This window comes from Lepidochelys kempii, chromosome 2 (assembly GCF_965140265.1).
Source record: "Lepidochelys kempii isolate rLepKem1 chromosome 2, rLepKem1.hap2, whole genome shotgun sequence".
Classification (NCBI taxonomy): domain Eukaryota; kingdom Metazoa; phylum Chordata; order Testudines; family Cheloniidae; genus Lepidochelys; species Lepidochelys kempii.
Genome location: NC_133257.1, coordinates 229,715,270 through 229,740,908, shown reverse-complemented (window position 1 = coordinate 229,740,908; position 25,639 = coordinate 229,715,270). Strand labels below are relative to the sequence as shown.

The window sequence follows — 25,639 nt, the reverse complement described above, 5'->3', positions numbered from 1 at the left end:
TTTTTGGTTAACAATAAAAACATGAAGGAAGTCCACACACTGAAAACATTATTTAAAGGAAATATAACCCACAGAGCCAGGGCATGTTACAGTTGTAGGGAAATTACATGGCCCTGTCTTTGACACTGTTTTTCAGTGGCATGTTTTACAAATACTTTATGAAAATTAATTTAACATCAAGGTGCCGTTCCACTGACACACACACACAGACACACACGCCAGCATCAGTCTGTCACAGTGTGGCTCTACAACTTCATATGTATTGTAGACAGTTGTGTGGGCTGGTAGCATCATCTAACATTACAGTTGGCTGACACTTCCCATTATAAGACCCTGTTTTTAGTTGCTTAGAACTTTGCCAGACTTTAACTGTTCAGGCTGAAATTTTCCATGCTGGGTATCTGCCTCAAGTATTAATTTTATTTAAATAAATAAACTAAACTGAATAAACCCTTAGTTGAAATTTTTGCCAGAATGCTTCTGCCATTTCTAAGAAAAAGGCTAGGGAAAAATGCATTGTCTTTCAATGTTAAAAAAAAATCCTGGTGACCTTTCCTTTGAAAAAGCTCTAGCACACCTATGCTTTGGAGGAGGTACTTGAAATTTGTCAGAGAGATGGCCTTTGTGTCAGAGCTGTGCCTTTCTGTGAAAATCTACCTACATGTGGCCAAGTTTATAAGCTTCTAAAAAATTGCAGTTTAGACATGCTTAGCAGAGACTTGGTAGAGCTTAACAGCTAAAATCTCTGAAGATTCCACCCTTGGTGAGCATGCTCAAGTCTCTCACGACTCCTAATACTGAGAAGACTGCATGTGTGCCATCCCCTCAGATCAAATGAGCATGCTCCTGTCCAACGCTTGAAACAATACTTTCTCTATAATGGCTGGTCCCAGCTGCTGCAGGCTATGGTAGGGCCAACCACTGGAATTGAGAGCAGAGAGTTGATGTGTCCCCTGCTCTCAATGACCCTCTTGCTGGCATTCAGGCAGAATGGAGGAGGAAGCTGTCTGATTCAAATGTAGAGAGGACATGAACTGGACCTGGAGCTTTTCAGGGGAGAAAAATGGAGAAGTATATTGGAACAAGAAACCTGGGCGGGGGGCAGAGCCTGGAAGTGGCTGGGGTAAGGTCTGAGAAAAAGGGAAGGACGTGAGGGGTAGCCAGTGGGTGGGAGGAAACTGATATTGGGTGAGGAGCTGGGGGAGAGACAGACTGGCAGGGCAAGAAGAGTGCGACTAAGAACTAGTGGGAGGTGAGGAGAGGAGAGAGATCTGATAAGAAGCTAGGGTGCAGGGAGAGAATTGGGATTGGCTGGGTAAAGAGACTGGGACGAAGCCAGTGGAGGCAAGGACACTTAACTTGGCTGGCAAAGAGGGATTGGCTTGGCTGGGGAGTAATGGGAGGCAGTGGAGATGGGAAACATGAGGGGAAAGGGTAGCTTGAGGCCAGAGAAAGAGAGAAGTTGCGAAGGGAACTGGGCCTGGCTGGGCAAGGAGATTGGGGACGAGGACTGTAAATAGCTGGGTAAATATCTGTGAAACCTGCTGGAAAATTATCTCATCCCCCCTCTAGTGCTGGTCCACACAAAGGATAACATACTGTTACTACCAGTTACTGTATTAGCTTAAATGGCAGAGGTCTGTATGGTGGAGCTAAAGATTCCAAAACCTTGTTGATGAACCATATGGGTATCTATATGATAACACGTAATGCAATTTCTGTATGATTAGTTTTTTTTTTAAATCTGAAATTACACATAAAAGACTATGTAAAAGAACATTATTAAGGTTCCAGAATCAAGCACTCAAAAGTTAGGAAATGCCAGGTCTATGAAATTTTAATTTGCTCCCCTTGTGCATGTGCATTATGATACAGTATTTAATTACATGATCACTCACTATTTTTTCCACAGGACTCCTACCTTATTTAGTGTATAGGATGGGCCTGTTCTGGGGATGATCAGGGCTGTGCAGTGAAAGAAGCTGCTGTCTGTAGGACCCTTGCCTCATTTGTTGCAGAAGTTGAAAGGTGTACAGGAAATGAGGCAGGGGACTGCAGGAAGGGGAAGGATGATCTCATGGTTAAGGCAGTTGACTACTGGCCTGGAGAACTGTATTCTATAGCTGCCAGTGCTGCAGAGTTCCTATCTCCTGCTAGGCAAGAGACTTAAACCACACTTTTCACATGAGCATAGGCAGCAAGTTATATGGGCCCGTGGTGTTTGTGCTCCACCAATATTCAGGAACGTGGGCCCGGCTCCGCCAAAGTTTGGGCTTATATTTTCAGAGCTGTCCCGTCCATAGGACGGACCGGGGCAACAGCCCTGTGCTTTGAGGGGCCCCGTGCTTCAGGGGGACATGGGGGCCAGGGCAGCCTGGGGAGTTAGCCGGGGGCCTGGCGCTGCAGCAGCAAGTGACCCAGCCTGCTCTGCCCCGCCTCTTTCTGCCCCTGCTCTGCCCCCTCACTCTCCCGATTCCACCCCTTTCCTCAAGCCCCCACCTCCGCCCCACCTCTTTCTGGCTTCCTCCCCCTCCGCCAAGCGACACTGGGAGCCAGTGGGGTGGGGCAGAGCGGGGCAGGCTGGGGCCGAGTCACTCGCTGCTGCCAGTGCCAGGCCACCCGTTACTCCCCAGGCCACCCTGTACCCCATGTCCCACTGAAGCATGGGGCCCCCCAAAGCGTGGGGCCCGGGGCAGTTGCCCTGGTCTGTCCTATGGATGGGATGGCTCTGCTTGTATCTGTTCTGTGCACCACCAAAAATTATGCAAACTTGGTGCCCACGCACAGGAGGTCACTAATTGTGTGTTGCTTATTTTCTGTGTGCGCAACCTGAAACCCTGGGGTCTGATTTGCAGAAGTGCTGAGCACTCACAGCTGCGACCGAAGTCAATGGAAGCTGTGTTTTGAACATAGTCATTGCTACATTCTGCTAAGTGCTCCGAAAACTCAGGTTCTAGGTGTCTCAAATTGGGCGCCCAAAAGTGGTGGATACTTTTGATTTAATCTCTCTGTGCCTCAGTTTGCCATCTGTAACATAGTGATAATACCCCCTCATCTCACAGGCTGTTGTGAAAATTAATTAATGTTTGCAATGCATTTAGATACTATCGTGATGAACACCATGAGTAAATAAGTAATTCTGCCTTCATAACAATTTTTGAATAGTGTGAAGTAAATAAGGCATGGTGCCCAACAATGAGAAGAAAACAAAATATTGACTGACTACTAATTCACTGAGCACTGTTCATCCTGTGCACTGAATGAGTCAGGGCTCCTGTGGAAAAATAATATGTTATCATGTAATTAAGAAGTGTATCATAATGCACAAGCACAAGCAACCTTAATTCTGCTGTTTCCTAACTTTTGAGTGCCTCACTTTGCAACCTTAAGGTTTTTTAAATGTAGTTTTTATTTATTTTTTGGCTTTTGTTTCTTTTTTCTGTTTTATTTTCCTTTGTGCATGTAGTTATAACTTTGTATGGCATGGGGAGTGAAACTCTTTTAAATACCCATTGTGAGAACTGTTTATATTTGTAGATATGTCTGGCTATATCCTATTTTCTCCTATTTTTTTCTTCTCTTGATTCTTTTCATTACTAAGCACACTTGTATGAAAATTGGATTTTTGTTCCTGAATTATTCAAAGTAGAGGCAGTTAAAAATTGGAATATCTGTCCCACAGGAAATTCTGATCTTCAACATTTGTTTTAGTCCTGAATCTGGACAAAATGTCAAAATATCAGGTTTTTTGTGGAATGAAAAGTTTTGAAATATTTTGGTTAGAAAATGGTGAAATATTTTACTTGAACATTTCCAATCAAAACAAAACATTTAGACATTCCCCAAATAAAAATGTTTCATTTCAGTTTGTTGAACTGAATTGAAATATTTCATCTGGATTCAGTTGGACATTAAACTGCATCTGCATATGGTGCCATCGGGCTTCCTGGGAGTTGTAGTTCAGATGCAGCATGATCCCATTCTTCCTAGTGGGATGGGTTCTTTTGCCAGACTACATCTCCCATGATGCACCACACAGTTTGGTTAGAGAGGTGACCACTGTGCATCATGAGAGATGTAATCTGGTCAGGGAGTAAGGCCCATAGAGGAGAATGAGGACATAAAGCACCCGTATTACAACTCCTAAGAGACATTACATCAGCATAGGCATATGCAGTATAATGTTGAACAAACCTGAAACAAAATGTTTCAGTTCAAGTTGAACCAGTAGAAACAAAATATTTCATATTTCCTTACAGAAAATGAAAAACTTTATCAAGATCTGAATTTTCCTGTGGAAAAAATTTGTTTTTGCAGAAACAGCATTTTCTATCAAAAAGTCATATTGATGGAAATTTCCCAGCTATCGCTAATTCTTAGGCTTCTTTTGCTTATTACTCACCTGAGGTCACTCTGCTTTCAGTAAATCCCAGCCATTCCTCTTATACAAATGGTTCTCACCTTTTTTTTCTAAATGTTTACCAAATCAAAAGTTATGGTAAAGGATTTCACTCTATTTACTTCAATGCAGGAATAACTGTAATGAATCTATTTTGTTTTGTTTTTTCCTGCAGTTTGTGGAGGGTTTCTTTCAGGCTCCAATGGGTCATTCAGCTACCCTAACAATCCAGGCAGTGAGCAGTATGATCACCGGGTCAGCTGTGCTTGGGTTATCCGAACTAACAACAATAAGGTAAACTAGAGTGCACCTAAAAATAAATCACCCTGCTGGAATGAGTAACTGTCAGTTGATCAGCACAGTTATAATTATGACCAGGAAGTGTTACTGGAGTCAGGAAAAATGACTTCAGGGGATGAATTTCAGTCTGAGGGAAGGAGTGTAAATACAAACTGTCAAACAAAAAGAAAAGGAGTACTTGTGGCACCTTAGAGACTAACCAATTTATTTGAGCATGAGCTTTCGTGAGCTACAGCTCACTTCATTGGATGCATACCGTGGAAACTGCAGCAGACTTTATATACACACAGAGATCATGAAACAATACCTCCTCCCACCCCACTGTCCTGCTGGTAATAGCTTATCTAAAGTGATCATCAAGTTGGGCCATTTCCAGCACAAATCCAGGTTTTCTCACCCTCCACCCCCCCACACACAAACTCACTCTCCTGCTGGTAATAGCCCATCCAAAGTGACAACTCTCTACACAATGTGCATAAAAATCAAGGTGGGCCATTTCCTGCACAAATCCAGGTTCTCTCACCCCCTCACCCCCCTCCAAAAACCACACACACAAACTCACTCTCCTGCTGGTAACAGCCCATCCAAAGTGACAACTCTCTACACAATGTGCATGATAATCAAGGTGGGCCATTTCCAGCACAAATCCAGGTTTTCTCACCCCCCCAGCCCCATACCCCATGTGTATGGGGGTGGGGGGGTGAGAAAACCTGGATTTGTGCTGGAAATGGCCCACCTTGATTATCATGCACATTGTAGGGAGAGTGGTCACTTTGGATGAGCTATTACCAGCAGGATAGTGAGTTTGTGTGTGTGGTTTTTGGAGGGGGGTGAGGGGGTGAGAGAACCTGGATTTGTGCAGGAAATGGCCCACCTGGATTTGTGCAGGAAATGGCCCACCTTGATTATCATGCACATTGTGTAGAGAGTTGTCACTTTGGATGGGCTATTACCAGCAGGAGAGTGAGTTTGTGTGTGTGGGGGGGTGGAGGGTGAGAAAACCTGGATTTGTGCTGGAAATGGCCCAACTTGATTATCATGCACATTGTGTAGAGAGTTGTCACTTTGGATGGGCTATTACCAGCAGGAGAGTGAGTTTGTGTGTGTGGGGGGGTGGAGGGTGAGAAAACCTGGATTTGTGCTGGAAATGGCCCAACTTGATGATCACTTTAGATAAACTATTACCAGCAGGACAGTGGGGTGGGAGGAGGTATTGTTTCATGATCTCTGTGTGTATATAAAGTCTGCTGCAGTTTCCACGGTATGCATCCAATGAAGTGAGCTGTAGCTCACGAAAGCTCATGGTCAAATAAATTGGTTAGTCTCTAAGGTGCCACAAGTCCTCCTTTTCTTTTTGCGAATACAGACTAACACGGCTGTTACTCTGAAAACTGTCAAACAGGTAATAAATGCTAAAGGTATTCAAAGGTGAACTGAAATACTTTTTATGCATCGAGGGCCAAATTCAAGTTTCTTTCTTTCTCTTGCAGCCATCAATTACACAGCACTTCTAACCCCAAACATTCAAAAATCATAGCCTGGCCACCAAAAATCATAAGATCTTTTAAAAAGAATTAATTTTAGTTCTTTTTATCAGACTTCGATTTCTGAACCTGGATGGTGCACTTGAGTCACATTTTTATGCTTTTCTTCATGACCACGAGGTTTAGAAATTTACTTTAAAAACAACAGCTGAGATTCCCATATAATCACGTGCCTTCAGGAGCAGGGGCTTTAAGAACAAACAGCAAATATTGCAAGATTCACGATAGACTTGCAAGAGTTGGCAACACCAAACAACACATACTAACACCTTAAATAATACAGAAACCATATTTCTTACACTGCTTTAGGTTTGGGATGTGATCCATTTACAGCTGCATTAGAAATATTAATGAATATCCAATAGGGATCAGTCCTGCACTGTGATGGGTTAGATGGTAGGTTGGTAGTCTAGTCTAGATGGCCTCACAGGATTATCCATGTCTAATCTCTATGAGTCTGTGAAATGTAGAATCCTGAATTCACATCTTCAGTGGTTGAGCATAAGAAAAGCTGATCTACAAATTGTGGCACTTTCTCGGGGTGCCCAGGTTGTGAGTGACCTTGTTATCTCACTGCCTTCAACCATAGGAAGATTTGCTTGTGCTTAACTGGATGTCAGCTCCCTGACACCACCAATCTGGTAGGCACACAGAGAATATCCTTGGGGCTCTGCCAGCCCTTACTTTGCCTTGCAGATTAACAATAGGTGCAGACCAGTCCCTGAGCCCCCTTGAAGTGTTCCCCTGGAGTGTCTAGCTCTTAACCACTGGACACTCTCAGAAATTACCAGGTAAACTGTCCCCAACGGAACAGTGCACACACCAGCTTGTTTGGTTCATCTGAGGATTACCTTCAATATAACATCACAGCACTGGGATACAGATATAGTGAAAACCATCATAAGTTTATCATCAAAGGCTAAGATCTAAGATACAGTGAATAAGAATAATGGTGGAAATAGAAGTGGGTCCATATAAAACAAAAAGTATAACATGCTTCCTGGAATCTAAAGTTAACTCTAACAGGCTAAAAGCATCTGATGAAGTGGGTTATAGCCCACAAAAGTTTATGCCCAAATTCATTATTAGTCTCTAAGATGCCACAAGGACTCCTCATTGTTTAGGCTAAAAGTAGTTTGTCTCGCCTAAACCATCAATGTGGCTGGGCTTTCCCTTTCATGAATGTGAAAAGTGCTGTCCTTTTTGCTTCCGAAGTGAAGGATGAAGGGGTGTCTTTTTACATACTCGTTATATTCCCCAAAGACATTGTTTTGTCCCCAGTGTCAGGGTGACCCCAGGGTTTATTTCCTATTGCCATCACACCCTCATGTTCACATCCTATGCAAACGGGCTTCCACTGTGTGGGCTTACAATGCTTATTTTACATGTGAACCAAAGCAGACAGGTGAATCCTTTATCTGGTCAAAACCTGCTTGTCAACCCTGCTTTGATTCAGACTTTAAAATGCATTTTCCAGTGTATATACACATCTGTACATACATCTCACAATAATTATGTTAATGATTACGACATAAGCTTTTTCTAGATACCTCACTTGACCCTCTTTGGATAAATACTATGAAAGCAATATGCAAAGTATAGTGAGTTTGTTAGGCCTGTTAGGAGTTACTGTTACAGAACAGTGAACTCTTCGCCCATTGGCACCAATGGGCCTCCATGTCACACAAATATATTTTATGCCTACACATATATTCTGATACTAATTTGGGATCAAATTTTCTAATTTTATTTTAAAAAATTGTAAAGCATTTCCGTTCCTGATTAAGAATAAGATTTCTTGACCGAGGATTAACTTTTCTTGTTTTTTAATTTTTATACTTCAAGAATACTAATTAACCAATCTCTGTTGATTACTGAAAGTTTATGAAGAAGGCTAAATGCCAGATCCTCAGCTTTAAATCCATATAGCGCCATTGACGTCAGTAAAGCTACGCTGAAGTACACCAGCTGATGATCTGGATCTAACTAAATTGTCATATGCCATTATTTGGCTACAGTAGGTTCATAAAAGGAAGAATTTATATCCACAAAAGAGCCTTTAGTTTTGTAGCTGAAAGGAAGATACTAAAACAATATAAAGAATGGGAATATGCTTGTTAATTAATTACATACCATAAAGAAAATAACACGGTGAAACTCTAATCAAATATTGCTAGGTTATCCTGTATTTCAAACTCTTAACATTATACCATCAAATTTAGCTGTGAGGATCCAAAAATTAGTATCCTGAGTAACTATTAGTTTATAGGAATAGTAATATTAGGAATTAAGTCCTCCTAGACAACTTTTCTGTCTGTCTGGATCTTTCTGTATCTCCTTTCCTTTCTTTTGACCTTTATTATTACTTAATACCTTCCTTTGTCTTGGGTTTTTTGTTTGTTTTGTTTTCTTCAGGAAATTTCATAATTGCTCTGAAGCTTGTCACTGATGTGCACAATTGTGTGGACAGGTATATCTGCTCCATACAGGGTTACTGTGTAAACAATGTCTACATCACTCTTACAATTGAAACTTTAGACCACAGATGGACAAGTAAAATGATCTAATTTATGCTATTTCCTGTTAGATTCTGCGTATTACTTTCCCATTCTTCCAACTGGAAGCACACAGCAGCTGTAATTCTGACTTCCTTCAAATTCATGATGGGTCCTCAGCATCAGCATACATGCTGGGAAAATACTGTGGCTCATCTCACCCTGCTGAGCTTTTCAGTACCCATAATTCCTTGTATTTCTGGTTCCGTTCTGGCCACACAATTAATGCAGGCGGATTTACAGTTAAATGGGAGTCTCGAGAACCAGGTAAGTTTTAAGAGATGTCAGGTAATGTACCAAAAAAGGGGGAAAAGGTCATTATGTCCTACTTGGTTAGTAAAGGTCAAGAGCTGAAGGACAAAGTTTGACTAAGAGTAAGATAGAAAAGATGGCCGATGAACTATCTGTAGATTCTCTGAATCAAATTCTAACTAACAACTACTGGCTGGACAATGTTTGCTAGGATTTTGCTTTAGTTTTTAAGGTTGTTTTGCTCTTTCTATGAGGGATTCTCAAAAGTTTATTAGGATCCTAGGTTATGTGTTCCTGGGGACTTTGAGATTTTTTATTATCATTTATCCCCTGGGCAAGTAAGTTTTTTGTCTCTGTCACTGTCAGTTTGCAGAAGGCTAAGATAATGAGAATAAAAAACATAACAGTTTTCTATCAAAATTTCAAACAATTTGACTTTCTCTCTGCAGTTATCTCTTATGTCTGAATTCCTGAAAACAGCATTTGCATGATCTTTTGGTGGACTGGGCAATTCCTTTCTCAAAGTAGATCATTAACTTGGGCCTCTTTCAGGACAGCTAGGGAAGGGCAAATTCATGTTACCTAATTTCAACCCCCCCACACACTCTGGGTTTGAAAGCTTGACTAGAACTTTAAAATTATTGTGTCCAAGTACTGCCTAGGCGGGATCACAGGGAAAAAAAGGGGATAGAGGAGAGGGAGGGAATACATCCAGTGAGTAAAATGCATCAGAGAAAAGGCATCAATAAGAGAATGAAAAAAGAGCCAAAGGTAGATCAAAAATGTTTATTGAATAAACTAGATATAGCATGTGTACAACATACAAATCACCCACTAGTGCTACCCAGTCTTTGCTGTGGGAAGGATTATTCCTCTACCCTGAGTACATAACACTTGAATTGGAAAAACTTTAAAAAAAAATGGTAACAACTTTGCAGTAGCATAAAAAGTGGGGGATTAGGTTTTAAAAAAAAGCTCACACAGTCAGCCTAGTTCTGTGAACCCCAGAAGAGGCCTGTGTGTTTGCTTGTTCCATCTCTCACGATATTTTCACTAAGTTACTGAGTTACACAATTTTTTTAAAAATTGGAGCTGTGCATCTGCAGGCTGGTCTACACTGATGACATACATCAGCATAGCTATGTCACCTAGGGGTGTGAAAAATCCACACACACACCCAGACATGTTGCTATGCCAACCTAAATCCTGGTGTAGATAGTGCTAGGTTGATGAAGAATGATTCCACTGACCTAGCTACTGCTTCTCGGGGAGGTGAATTACCTACACCAAAGGGAGAACCCCTGCCACTGGCATAAGGAATGTCTACAGTGAAGTGCTACAGCAGAGCTACAGCTGCACCACTGTAATGTTTTCAGTGTAGACACACACCTTTAGAAAATATTTGGGGTTCTATTTTTATTGTTCATGGATTTCCTTAAATGTAAATCTTGAGAAGGAAAACAAATGGGTTGATCTGATATATCTGATAGCCTAAAACAGTCCATAAACTCCATCATTAAGGGTGGATTTAGATTTGGCAGTTACGTACATTCTAACTAAGTTGGATGAAAGAGTGAAGTAATTCTGTGGGTTTCTTTCCCCCTGTTTAGAATGTGGTAGTGAACTAACAAATACTTATGGCTCAATAAACTCGCCGGGATACCCTGGTAACTATCCTCCTGACAGAGATTGTTACTGGACCATCTCAACCAATCCAGGCCTTCTCATCACATTTGCCTTTGGCACACTGAGTCTAGAGCATCATGATAATTGCAGCTATGACTATCTGGAGGTAAAATTTCATCATTATGGCAATGTTATTGCAAAGCAAAATATTACAACCTTTTCGTTTCAGACAGAAAAGTAATGCTGGCAAGATAACTCACAAGCTGAAATAGTCACTCACTACTCATCAACCACACAGACACATACACAACAAGAGTGAAATCCTGCCCCATTGAAATCAGTAGAGGAAGGCAGTAAAAGTTTTGTTACTGACTTCAGTGGAAGCAGGATTTTGCCATGAATCGCTGGTGGGAAACTTATTTAGCCTCAAAAAACCCAGTCTCTAGAATTCTGGTCAAACATACACCCGCAGGGAATTAATTGTATCAACAAAAAGTGTGAGAGAAATAAATATTGTACCACAGTACATGGCTTGACATGTGAGAGTTAGGCCACGTCTCAGATGCAAAGTTTTCTACTGTATCACAGTTACAGAAATGTGAAAAGGGAAGTGTTTCAAGGAGCATTTACCACTTGCGTTGGGCAAATCATTGATTTTTCAGTTCAGTGGCCAAACTGAAAAATCAAAACATGGGGTTTTTTGTGTTTACCCAGAATGACAATTTTGGGGTTTTTTTCCTTGCTGAAACTAAAAACAAAACAAATCATTCAGAGTGGAATGAAATTTTTTGTTTATTTTTCAGGATTTTTTATCCTTTTGTGTTTTTTATACTTAAATCTAGCTAAAATTCTAAACAGAATGTTGTTTTCAAGGAAAAGTTGAAGCATTAGTGTTGAAAATGTCAAAAAAATTCAATTTTTTTCAGAATTTTTTCCAAACTTTTTTTCAGCTGAAACTGTTCGCTGAATTCAGCCTGAATTGGCAAACAGTTTATGTTGATTGGAAACTGCATTTTTCAACAAATAAACTATTTGCCAATTTTTTTTCACCCATCTCTGTTTACCATTAGAAAAAAATGCTGAGTCATTTCTGAAATATTGGGACACATCTTAAAAGGCCAGCAAATATGGCTTTTTGAAACCTTCAAGTAGTATAAGCATCTAAATCACTACACCAAGAAGGATTCCTTCCCGTTGTGTCTGGAAAGCTTCCTTTCTGTGAAATTAGCCATAGTGTATGCAAACTGTTGTATATTACTGGAATCAATTATAATCGCAAATGGCATCAGTCATTCAATGAAGGAATAAAGAAACAGATTTAACTGCCCCCGTTAGTGTTTTATTGAGGCTATCTAGAAAATGTGTGATGGTATAAAAGCTCTATCTTACATTAGTGAAAGAGGGTATTTTTCCAGATTAAGTATCCAATAGTAGTAGTTCTTCTGAATGATAACATAGATCTTAAAATCCTTAATTCTGATTGATCAAACCAGTCACATGATCGTGGTTACTTTCCAACACTGCACTGTTTGGAACCTACTTCTGTGAGTGTGTCTGTTCCATAACGATAATAATCAAACACATTTTTCTTATTCTGATTGTCTTCTTTAGCTATATTTAAATGTATTCACAACAATAACCAAAGGGCTGGGCTATCATCTTACAGTACAGGCTGAGTGAGAGGCATCATGTACCTGCATGTCCCCAGGAGCAGGACAGGAAGTAATGCAACTAAGATCTGTATTATCTGCTGCTGGATCCTCTCTGCTATTGAGTGACTGAAGAGAGATCTAGCACAACCTCTCCTGGAGCTGGGTATCTGGGAAAGGTGGAGGAGGAATGGGCAACCTGTAAGCAGCTGTGAATTCCTGTCTCCTCATAAAAGGAGGTTCACTTCCTTTTGTAAACTTAAGATCTGTAGAGTTGGAAGAGAGCGTGGCCTCCAAAATTTTTTGTGACTCCCCAAACCACTGCCACCAGAGAGGATGATTCCAGGAAAACTTTGCAAGGTGGATCTCATAAAGTTTCCCTCCCCTTCCATCCATTCAGTGAATGATCCCTATGTCATTCAGGTCAACACTGGAGTGATTTATTAGGGGCTGGGTCCCATAGTCCTTCAACATCCAGTGGAAATGCAGGATTGGTGATTTAAATGGGAGTTTTGAATGTGTGAAAACAGCAAGGCCATGCTGTGATTTACCAGCTTTCCCTCCATCCAGTAACCTTCAATCACTAATGAAACCTCCTATGAGTTCCCATGCTAAGATAACTTTAGGTATATTGAAATTGCCCACAGTTGGCTTATATCTGACAACCCTATGCTGAGGATTAATACTTTTGTTTAGATTCGAGATGGCCTCCTTCCACAAGACTCCATCCTCGGTAAATATTGTAGCACCAATTCTCCTCCCCCACTTCAAACCTCTGGCCCATATGCATGGATTCACTTTCATTCTGATGGCTCAGTCACCGACAGAGGCTTCCACATTGTCTACACTACATCGCCTTGTAAGTACAACTGTGCATTTAACTTATGAATATGGCATTTCCAAAATTACTGTGTCTAGAAATAGTCTGGAAATAGAAACAGGCAGGGTCATGGCGGATTCTATCCCAATTATCTGCTGTTTGACTTGCAGCCAGCATTTAGATATATGATCCATCTGAGGTCTCAAATGATCAATTTATTTTTATTTAACACAGCGGATCCCAATTGTGGAGGAAACTACACAGACAGTGGGGGAGTTATCATGTCCCCTTACTGGCCTAACCCATATATTAACAACAGGCAGTGTATCTACGTTATCCGACAACCACCAAATGAAAAAATCTACCTCAACTTCACTCACATGGAGCTGGAAAGCCACAGCGGCTGTTCTTGGAATTATATTGAGGTGACTTTTATTATTTTGTGGTTTTGAAATGTTGATTATCTGTGTGCATAAAACTGTAAAGCAAAATTTCTTCCTAAGATACAAGAGAGTAGATATCTCTTTTTATTAGGGTTCAAAAGCCACAATGGCTAAGAAGCAGGCGATATGCAATCAGCATGAGCCAAAGGTGAGTGAATATGAGAACCCAGCTAGGATTAGGTTGACTCTGTCACTCCACATAATCAGGATGGGGTTTGAGCCTTGGGTTAATGTGTACCAAATACAAGATAAGCATAAATAATACCAAGGCCAAGAAGGCACTGTTTGGAATTCAGTGGGCTCATCTCTTGCTTGATATACTTTCGAGCAAACTGAGAACAGGTTCCAGTGAGCTCAGTATAGTGGATCTATTTCTACAGTGTTAGCCATAAAAGTTTGCTTATTAACATTGTTCCCTGTCTTTCTGCTTTAATTGGGAGGCTTTGGTTGGAATGAAGTGTAATTAATTTCTAAAATTAGAGGGAAGTCTGTATAATGAAAACAGACAGCTTTTGTTTGTCTGGCCTGCTACTTCTCTTGTCTAATTGCTGGCAGAACAGCAGCTAAACTCACAGAAGACAGAGAAACCAAACAATTTTTGTTGGGCACAATCAGATTGTGATTTATCAAGGCATTTACCTTGTTGTTTGCTGATCAATCTCAGGCAGTTTAGCTTTATCATACTTTTTCTGTCCTTTTCACCCCATCTCCTTCCATGCCCCCACTCAGATCCATTCAATCCAGAACAGAGGAACAGGGATGGAGTTTTATGACCCTGGAATAACCAGTCTGTTCAAAGCTGTATGGTTTTCTCAAGTTCTGGTCCCCCATCCCCCCAAAAATAGTTTTGTGGGCTCTAAAATATTCTCTCATAGGTATTTGTAGTAAAGTTTAAACTAGGGAGCTGGCTTTAGACTTTTAAATTCTTACTTTAAAATCAGTTTTTTGACAACTGTTTTCTCATTTTGAAAAAACCCAGAGGCTCATGTGCTCTGATGATAACAGGAAATCTGTGCAATTGCTATAGACATAGACACAGACACAGCTCATCGTTTCTGCTAGGGGGGATGTTTAGTCTCTGATTAAGGAAGCAGGAGCCTGAATCCCTGGAACTCCAGTATTCTAGAGAGAAACGAGACACAATATGTTTCTCAGTTAAGGAAGAATGTGTTGTAGCACAGCAAAGTCAGAGATAACTTGTTAGCAATGCCAGCTCCGTGTGAGATCAAATCAATTGGTTGCGGTGCCCTATGATCTTTGTTGCTGCTTGACTGAATTCTCATCTGTCTTTATAAACAAATCAATGCTTTCAGTGCTGTTGGGAAAAAACAGTAATGGAGAAGTATCAATTTACCTGAATTATGGTTCTGAAAATGTTCTCAACTCTCCTTCTAAACATTCTGGCCCAAATTCTGATCTCAGTGTCACCAGTGTAAATTCAGAGTAACTCCACTGGCTTAAACTGAACTCTCAGGAAGGTCACCATGACTGCCAAGGAGCAGAAAGCCATTCAGGCAGCTGGAGATCACCAAAGCTCAGCAGCACTGGAGCCATCTGCTTTTACCTCGCCATATATAGATCCAGCATAGGGTTCTATGCCATCCCCCATTCTCCTCCCAGCCCATGGTGTATGTACGTGAAGGGGGGAAATTGAGGGTGGTTGGAGTACTGCTGTGCCCTGGTATCATGACCTGTTCAACACTGCTGTCTCTAAGTCGCTACTACAGCCCTTTTACCACTCTAATCTGCCTCCCAGGACACTTGCTTATAAATACTGGATGATCTTGGCAGCTTTTCTTAACTATTAGAAGGCTCTGCAGATCTCTTCAAACCCACAAACTGACTATGCCTACAACTTCTGGGTTTGAAAATCCACTACACTTTTATTGAGCCAGATTAAACATAACATAAACCAAACAATTGCTTTCAGTAACCTGTCTACTTCTTACTCCACTAGGGACAGCCTCATCTTATAACAGCCCAACAGCACTTCCCTTCCTGATCACAGTCTAGCTCCCCGACTCCCTTTGTGATCCTGCTCCCTCTTTCTTCAGTAGACAATGGACAACCCTTCAAATTTCCCCAAAATTCCAAATGAGCAGTCTGGATTGAGCTTCCATCCACAAACCCAATCTCTACGCACCAAGCGGCATATATTATTTTTGGTCTTGATCCCACACATACCTCCTCATACAATTTCACTTAACATTTTTCTATAACATCTTTTCATATCAAACAATTTCAAGTAACATAATCCCTTCTCCACACCTCACCCCCAGTGGTTGCAATGGCTTCTTGGCTGTTGCAACTAGGTGCAACTTAGAACAGCCCCAGTCGCTCCATGCACAGCACTGGTGCTGCTGAGAAAATGGTCTTTTGTTTTCACAAGAATCTTTCTCTTCAAATCTGATGCCAATTCATGAGGCAATCGATAGAGTAAATTTCTCCCTTTATTAGTGAGTTGATTAATGTGTTTCAAGCCTAGTGGCAATGTAGGGTTTAAAAGCAGACACTGATTCCCTGGTGCACCCTGGCGTACCATCACTTTAATTCTAACACCTTGAACTTTTCAGATAAAATAATGAGATGTAATCAGTGTAACCATTATTACTGACACTGGAACTTAGAGCTGCACCCCTCATTAGTTATGCGTCTGCCTGGGTGGTCTTATGGCAATCCTTGTGGAGAACTCCCACTGAAGTCAATAGAAACTCTATGTACAGAGCAGGGAATGTATTTGTAATTTTAAATAGGGGAGACATTGCACTTAGAAGAAAATAAAAAAATCCTCTATTTTAGGTAGGAATTTCATGCCATGTAAATATTTAATCACTTAAACAGTGAGGACATTGCTTTTACCTCTCCAAAGATGGCTCTTTGGGCAGCATACAACATTAGCCTCATGTTGAGGCTTAGGTTCACAGACAAGCGTCCCATCTACTGGATCAACACTATTTTTGTTTGCTTTGGAAGTCTCCAAAGCAAATACTGACTGGCACTCCTTATTTTGGAAGACCTTACATGATCATATGGCTGTGAGAGTGTCCCTTTTGTTTACATTATTGTAACACTTAGCAGCTCTTTTTTATTACTGGAGCGTAATGACAAAACAAATTACATGCTATTCAGGGGTTTACAATTGATGATGGTTTTATGGATGCATAAAAGTATTGAGTTACAGTTTTATTACTGACTTAGTTTGTTTGATTTTATTTTTGCTGATTAGGTTCGAGATGGCGACTCTGAAATGTCTTCTATCATCAACAAATTCTGTGATAGCACATTTCCTTCTCCAATCACTTCCACTAGCAACAGCCTGTGGATCAAATTTAAGTCAGATGCTTCTGTGCAAAGGGCTAGCTTCAGAGCAATTTATGAAGTTGGTAAGAGAAACTGGTGGCTGGAAAACTGAACTGACCTCTAGATTGGGGACCTTCTAGCATTTGTATATGATTTAATTCTCATCTTAAGTCCCCACATTGTACTGAGGGTTTGCTGCACATTATTTACATATGATATCACATCGCACTATTCTGAAATCTCTACCCCCTGATCTTCACTTGTTCTGCATCTTTGACACAAAAACACTATGCCATATATCAGTGAAGATGGATCTACCCATAATATTCCCAACACAAAACTTTAAAAGCAAGGAAATGAAAAGTTGAGACATCTATCAGTACATGTATTTATTTAGATTTCTAGAAATGCTTAAAAGGATGGCTATTCATATACCCTGGGCACCCTTAAAGTAACTTAAAGTACATGCTGTATAGTCTGTTTTTCTCTGCAAAGGTAGACCCTCATCACTGGCACAAGCACCAAATACAGCAGATAATGAATAACCTTATTTTTGCCCTGTAAATGTGTCCACTTTCAACACTCCTTTTCCCAGACTCACCTCCAACAGATGAGACATCCACCTCTCCCCTCCTGTTGTGTGCCATCCCCTTCCCTCATTCCTTCTGCACAAGTCTGTAAAACCAAATACAGTCAAATTTGGGGAAGGAGACAAATGTGTATTTTCACTTGGAGTTTTCATGGACATGATATCACCGCTGTTCCACATTCAGTTATGCAGGTTTAGGTTTAGTCACATAATAGTGACTTTTTAAACAAACAGCCCCCTCCTAAACCTATCTGAATTATCCATAGCAGATAGAGACATGTGTTTTCAATGGTTATTTTCTTCCTCCCCCCTAAATGACATTTAATCTACATCCCAATGTACATTCCTTGTAAACATTCATTCCAGCTGCTAACTCTTAATTTTTCATTGCAGCCTGTGGGGGCATATTGTCTGGAGATGGTGCTATTCATTCCCCATACTATCCCAGGGCTTTCCCTCACCAGAAAACCTGTGAGTGGATCATCTTCCAGCCAGAAGGCAATGCAGTGATTCTTAATTTTATCGATTTTGGCATTCGAAATATCACTACCTGTGACTCAGATTATGTGGAGGTAAAGAATATTAGTACATACTTATTGTGAATTACAAACAAATATCATATGCATGCCTCTGTCATGTACCTATGTCTGTCAAAAAGGAAAAGTGTGGGTGAAGAGGTACATAAACACCTATTTCCTTGCACAAATGAAATCTTTTCCTGACTCACTAGGTGAGCCAACCTTCTTCTTTTGAATGCTCCTTTGATAAGATGACCTTTCTCCATCTATATTTTCTAGAATAGGAGCTATCAATGATGCATAACTATATCTGGATAGATAAGGCCTGATTCTCCACTCCTTGTATCCCATGTGCTACCTACTGGCGAAGAGCTCCAGGCAGCTGGAATGCAAGCGTTGCGCCATCGGGTTCCTTTAGGCCAGAAGAATTCTCAGCTGCCCCTCCACAGCAGCTTTAAGGCCACTGTGCCGGTGCCACACATTTATATATTAATGTTGGATAGGATCTGACCTGCTGAATAGTTTAATGAGGTGGATGAGCCACTGTCTTCTCCATGGTAGCTTTTAACCTTTTAGCTCTTCCTACTTGTTTCCAAGACTATTTTGTACTGTTTGTGTGCATTGAGTTAATTCATCTACATTTTATAGCTACTTGGCAGTAATCGAAACAAGTTTTCATGGGCTGTTTTGAATACATTGTCTTTCAGGTCAGAGATGGCAGCAGCTCAGAGTCTCCTCTTTTGGCGAAATACTGTGGCACAGATATACCTTCAGCAGTGCAGTCCACATGGAATTATCTCCATGTCAAATTCAGAGCTTCCTCTGCTACAAATCTTGGATTCATGGCTGAATACCGGCCATTAGATAGAGGTAAGAGTTGAGATCTTTCACCCTCTGGCTATTGGTCCTCTATGTCCTTGTGTGCCACCAGTTCAAATGGATGAGCAAAGGAAAACCACATATTGAAATCAGTGGGATGTCAAGTTGTATGACAACGAAGCAGGAGACCTAATTTGTGAAAGAAACAATGTAGAATCCTTTCAAAAATTCCGAAAGAGATGATGAAAGAAAAAAATCATGTTTTTAATTTTCAGAAACCATTAACTAATTTTATAGGTGTCTTCTTCTGGAAACATTATTTTAGTTAACACATTGTTGTTTTAAAACTTTCTAGCATGTGGGGAGACTCTCATTGGGCCAGAAGGGACCATTACAAGTCCTGGTCATCCAATCATCTACCCACATGGTGTTAAATGTGCATGGACTATCTCAGTACAGCCTGGGCACCTTATCCGCCTGACATTCACATCATTTAACTTGGAGTTTGATTACAATTGCACCAGAGACTATCTTGAAGTATATGACAATGGTACTATGACAAGGCTTGGAAGGTGAATATGCCTATCTAATCTATTTAATCTACCTACCTACACAGCTGCTGTCACTGTCTTCTTTTTGCTCCTCAGTGGATCTGTTCCTTTGGTATCAAGGTGTTCAACATAGGCTCATTTTACTGAAAGCAGCTAAAGATTTGTATTATTCAGCAACTATTATTCCATTTAACATAGTAAAGGCAAGGTTTAGGAGGGGTAATATTTTTCCTGTCTGTCTTTTATTGGGCCAAGGGATGTGAACTGAATTTGATACTATTGAATGAGAAATTAACTTTTCTGTAAGGCAGTGGTTCCCAAACTGGGGGTACCGCTTGTTCAGGGAAAGACCCTGGCAGGGACGGCCAGTTTGTTTACCTGCCGCGTCCGCAGGTTCAGCCGATTGCGGCTCCCACTGGCCGTGGTTCGCTGTGCCCGGCCCCTGGGGGTTGCGGGAAGTGGCGGCCAGTACGTCCCTCGGCCCGCACCACTTCCCGCAGCCCCCATTGGCCGGGCACAGCAAACCGCGGCCAGTGGGAGCCGCAATCGGCTGAACCTGCGGACGCGGCAGGTAAACAAACTGGCCTGGCCCGCCAGGGGCTTTCCCTAAACAAGCGGCGTCACAAGTTTGGGAAACACTGCTTAAGGGATGGCAATCTTATGGGCAGATTTTCACATTTGCCATTGCCAAGCAATAGAATTTCATGTATGCTTTTTTAAGGTCATGGCAACAGGTTTAAATCCACTCTTAATATTGTTTCTTCCTTTGGGATGCAGGGAAGGAAATAATTTTTAATACCAAGTAGCAGAAGCAGAATCGGTGAAAATTGGGTACCTGAAGAAACAAAAAGGCTATAACACGGGCTAAATCTTAGACTTTATAGTTTTATATTATTTATTGATCCATTTACAATGCCTCCTCATGTGTGTTTATATCAGTGAATAAATGATTGCACTTCAGATTTTTATTTTCTTACAAAAGGTAACATATTTTTATACTCCCATAGCTCAAGAACAACGAAACTGGTTTGGTTCAAAATTTCAAATACAAATAGAAATTTGGGCTGAGGCCAAAAGATGAAAAATGTTATCCTTCCAGTAGCTGGAAAATCAGGAGCAAGTGAATATGGGGTTATAATGGAGTTTATTTCACCATATTAGTTAGTCTTTTTGGAAGACTAATCTGATGGGGACCAATCTATCTCCCTCTAAAGTCAACAGAAAATGACCCAGCTACAGGCTTCTGGGGAACATTGAATACTTTTCTATTAATCTAGATACTATACAATATTGATATATATACTCAATACATGTTATCTCTTTTGACTTTTTATAGGTATTGTGGAAGATCAAGTCCACCATCACTCACCAGCAGTGGCAACATAATGATGTTGTACTTTGTGACAAATCACAACATTGCCTCTGAGGGGTTCTCAGCTAATTATATCTCAATGAATGCTTCCACAGGTAATACAGCAGTGTGTGCATTATGCAGATTAATCCTGTCAAGCCTTAATTGTAAACACACACTACAAAAACAAGACACATTTTGTTTTTTTAATTACTGTCCCTGCTGTCTCCTCCACCCATCTTTATTTACAGCTTGGTTCACTGGCCTTTTTTCTAGCTGGGGAGGATGAGCCAGGCAGAAAGCAATGTCTCCAGGCAACACCAATGGTTTCTGTAATCACTGACATGGCAGGATTGCATAGGGTAGTTAGGAATATTATTTCTGAAGTGACATAGGAGTGGAAGTCTCATTGACATTCAACTGACTGTGCGGGGTTTTTTTTTTTTTTGGTCCCAAGCAAACACACCAGGAACAGGAGTGCTTGTCAAAGGTATAAGGGCACCAAGTGCCAGAGTGACATCCTGGAGAATGAAGTCTCCTCTCACTGCCCTGCCAGAGAAGTCTGTTCCAGAGTAGCCACCTTCTGGGGAGCAAAGTCAATCTCCAAGCCCTTCATTCCCTGACTGCTCTGAACCTTTGAGCATTATGAAAAGCCCTGGTTAGTGTGCAGAGTTTCTGTGATGTGTACGTCTGCCTGACCCTTTGGACAGTGCTAAAACCACCATGCCCATTACAGAGGTCACATAGAAGTATTCAGAAGGTAACAACTTTGTTATCGTTGACCTGAGCTGTATTTGAACCAGACCAGCAACCTCAAGGTGAAATGCTATATGCGAACACTACACTCGTTACTAATCCTCTCACTGCTAATCCCTGCCCCATGGAAATGCAGTTCGGTCTTAGAAATTAAATATCCCTGCTGACTGAGTGTGCACTGGTGATACACCACCTAGCCTGTCTATTACTAAGCGTAGGATCCTGAAATCGGTCACTCAATATTCTTTAAAAGATCTTCCTCATTTAGGTGGGGATCTTGCTTACTAACCGACCTTCTAACTGCTAGCACTGAAACAAGATTCTGGCAAAAAGCTCTACCTTTGGCTGGGCTGGTTTGGAGCAGCTGGCACAAGAGTAGCAGGAAAATGACTTGCCTGATGTAGTGAGATTCAGTTGCTTAGAGACCTCCAAACAGGCCGGGGCAATTACAGCCAGTGGAGAAGCAGATCCCAGACAATGTGTGAGATACAGACTGTGCTGTGTGACCACGTGTGGTCCCCATATGCAAGGAAGGAAATGGTCTGACTGTGTCTACAGCTGCCCCCCCTGTGTGCAAAGTTTTAGTTTGAGTGAAATATTTTAATCAAAAAGCATTAAAAAAGGAAAAGTGCGATAACTCTTCTTGCCAAGTTTTCGTTCTGTGTTTGTTTTCAGTAAGTAGTTTGGTACAAGCAGAGGCCTCATTAAAGCCCCAGTTCTAACACCTTTGCTCACTTTCAGTGGAGCGGATTCATGTGCACAGTCCCATTATAATGATTTTATTATTTCTGTTAGAGTTGTGTTTGGAGGCCCCAGTCAGGGTTGGGGCTTCATTGTGCTAAGTTCTATGCAACACAGAGTAGGGCCCTGTCGAGCTCACAGGCAACAGAAAAGACCCAAGAGTGCATGTAGCGAACAGTGGGAAGAGGCAGGGGTGGAGGAATGAGGGAAATAGTAATTAGAACTTGTATGCACATGGGTCATCTGTGTGCACAGCTAGATGGTTTTCAGTTGGGGTTTGTTGTATGTGTGCTGTATTTTTAATGAGATAAATATCAAAAGTCCGCAGCAGTCATCTCTGTAGCTATATGTACTGTTGTACTTGACATAGCTGCCCAGTCTCCTTTTGTTTTAGATTTTGAGCAAAATATCCACTCTCCCAGCTACAGCTCAGGCAGTTTGACTGTTACTTCATCTCTTGGGAATGTGTGTGGGGGTCTGGTCGAGATTTTGCTTCCTGCCATTGCTTTTGCTTCACCACTAGTTAGTGTCTACTTCCAAATGATCCGTTTTCTCAGCTGCCTTCATTCATATGTTAGTTATCTGGCATGAAGAGAGGAAAAATCATTAGCAATTAAGATTTAATGGGAAACATCCCAGCTAGGAACCTACTATCAGCCTGAAACTAATGTAGGAACAGATTTATACAGTTTTTCTCTCTCGAAGAAAAACCTTAGAGTATGAAAACTTTCTGGGTTTTTACTGACACAGAAATCATGAAACCTTTCCTCTTATTTTGAAACAATAAGTTATTATTGTAAACTGTCCCTCCATTTTGTTAGGCGGCTGCTACAGCTGCTGCACTATCAGCATGAGCATGTTAAAAGAAAACGGTCTATTGGCATATGTTTGCAGGCTCCAACCATGCTTTTGTGTAAGTGTCTCTATTGGTGGTTAATATCGCACTTTCTCCCCCAACCCTGTATGACAGGCTGTTGCATTTAACCAATGGCCTTTTGCAATAACATAATATTTTCTGAACAGAACAGCTACTTGTCATGACTCTCTGTACTCTCATAGTTTTTCTCATCCCTTTCCGACTGCTTCTTCAGCAGCTGCTCCTGCTATTTGTCAGTGCTCAGACAGTTTCTGTTCTTAGCTCTATTCATGTCTTCCTATGTTCTCTCCCTGGACAACCTTACTGGTGAACTTGTGGCTTCCGTAATATCTCCTAATTACCTCGGCCCTTCGGTCCAGTTTCACATCTTCAACTATCTACCTGCCATCTTCACCTCCATGTCCCCCCATCATCGTAAATTCCACAAGATGGAAATTGTATTTCTTCTCTTTCATCCCAAACTCTGCCATATGTGTCACTATTAACATGATCTGAACTGTCTGAACGGACTTTCCATGTCTGATTTAGATTATAAATCCTTGGGGAGAGGGACCATCTCCTTTTACATTTATACACTGCCAAACAAACTGACGACGCTTAATGAGATCAACATTTTCAGAAGTGTTCATACTCATTTGGTATGTCTTGGTTTGGCGTTCCCAACTCGAGATCCCTAGGCCCCAATTTTCAGACTGAGGGTCTGCCATCTCTGATTGTGGGTCCACAGCACCTCTGAAAATGAAACTCTAGGTGTCTCAAAGTGGGCACCCCAAAATCGAGAGAGACAATTATTTGTCTTCTTATGAAAATTTGACTACATATAAATCAGAATAATCTAATGCAGGGGTTTTCAAACTGTGGGTCGGGACCCCAAAGTGGGTCATGGCCCTATTTTAATGGGGTCATCAGGACTGGCTTGAACTTGCTGGCACCCAGGGCTGAAGCCCAAGCCCCACCACCCAAGACCAAAGCCTGAGGATTTCAGCCCTGCATGTTGGGACTCAGGTTACAGGCCCACTGCCTGGGGCTGAAGCACTTGGGCTTCAGCTTTCCCCCACCTACTCCCCTGCCTGGGTCAGTGGGGCTCGGGTGGGCTCAGGCTTCAGTCTCCCCTCCTGGGGTTGTGTAGTAATTTTCATTATAAGAAGGGGGTCGCAGTACAATGAAGTTTGAGAACTCCTGATCTAATGTAAGCTTAAACTGAAGTTGACAGAGGAGAATAGGAATGAACTCTTATGGTTTCAACTACCAGATGATAAATGATAGCCTCCTACAAGTTTCAAAGAAATTTTTACAAGCAAAAAGGAAGATTTAAAATGTCCTTTTGCAGAAGGCAGGAATTCTTCCTTCCCCAGAGGGCATCCAGGTTTCAGTGAGTGCTGCAGCATGCTGCAAATTCCTATAACGGGCATAGTGGGTCTGCACCAATACTGATGGTGCTGTAGTAGCAAGGGTTTGGCTGGACCAACAAAAGCAAGCTGATTCAGAGGTAGATGGGCAGTTTATAGGGAAATTGCAGCATTCTAGGAAGCCCTTTTCTATTTAATATCTACAATGGCTAGAGATGGGTGACCATAGTTGGATGAAATAAGAACTAACTAGAACCTTCACCGAAAATTGAAACCATACCTGAACCACTTTGGAGGTCTGAACATGTATGGCTGCTATTTCTCCCCCGTCTCTCCCACAGTTTATATTACACTTCTGTGTACATGTCTTGGTTTAAGCTGGGGCTTCATGCAGAAATATCACAAAAGAGCTAATGCTCTCTGTTTAATCTGACCTAAACTTGGAAGTATAATTTCCAGAACAATTTGTTTTTTTTCAGTTCAACTACTACAGTTTGGATAAGTATGGAAAAGCATCAGATAACTATCAAAATTTTTGGCTGTTTATCTGAACCAAACCAATTCTCTAAACCTCCTAACATTGGTTGTCTGCTAATAATAACCCCTTAGAAAGCTGAAACTAAAATCTGTTTCTCTGTAAAGATACTTTTTTGTTCTTTGCACACACAAAATATTACTGTAAATTTGCTCATGAATGCTGATCTGCTGACGTTCATTTTTAATCTTAGAACAAAGAGCTCTGAAGCTGCCTTGGTGTAAAAGAAATACACACACACACTGAATTAGGGGGACTTAGCTAACTGATGCAATTGCCCACTCCTATCAAATTATATCAAATGTTAAGTCTTCTGTCTTTAAGATTTATATTCATTTCATACCTATCCAATTATGTGTGGGCAGTATGTACTTATATTTGAGAAAAGAAGAGGATATATACCAGTGCTGTGGATTTTTTGAAGTCTAACACACTTTTTTTCCTGCTAAGAAAATATGGTTCTAATCATGTTTCTTGTGCAACAAGTATCTTCCATATATTTTCAGCTACAGTTTGTGAGCCAACTGCATTGTAACCAATATCAGAACAGGTCAAAGTAGTTCTGGTTTATATTAGATGTTCCAATGGGAAGAATAGAAAAGTAGTGGCCTTAAATTGTTCTACAGAGACTGAGCTATTGAAAAGATGAACAATGTTATCGTATA

General features: G+C 41.1%; 1 protein-coding gene across 4 annotated transcripts in view; it reads left to right on the top strand.

The window, feature by feature from the left end:
* The window catches only part of CUBN (cubilin), a 226,932-nt gene that overhangs the window by 23,438 nt on the left and 177,855 nt on the right, over window positions 1-25,639 (top strand). For all 4 annotated transcript variants that reach the window (XR_012157573.1, XR_012157574.1, XM_073334127.1 and 1 more), the window contains 10 exons: window positions 4,575-4,693; window positions 8,831-9,065; window positions 10,661-10,842; window positions 13,022-13,184; window positions 13,380-13,570; window positions 16,815-16,971; window positions 17,871-18,049; window positions 18,703-18,865; window positions 19,170-19,386; window positions 20,702-20,832. Coding sequence is in view for 2 of the 4 variants with exons in the window: in XM_073334127.1 (XP_073190228.1) it covers window positions 4,575-4,693; window positions 8,831-9,065; window positions 10,661-10,842; window positions 13,022-13,184; window positions 13,380-13,570; window positions 16,815-16,971; window positions 17,871-18,049; window positions 18,703-18,865; window positions 19,170-19,386; window positions 20,702-20,832 (1,737 nt within the window). In the remaining 2 variants the exon portion in view is untranslated. The remainder of the gene's footprint in view (window positions 1-4,574; window positions 4,694-8,830; window positions 9,066-10,660; window positions 10,843-13,021; window positions 13,185-13,379; window positions 13,571-16,814; window positions 16,972-17,870; window positions 18,050-18,702; window positions 18,866-19,169; window positions 19,387-20,701; window positions 20,833-25,639) is intronic.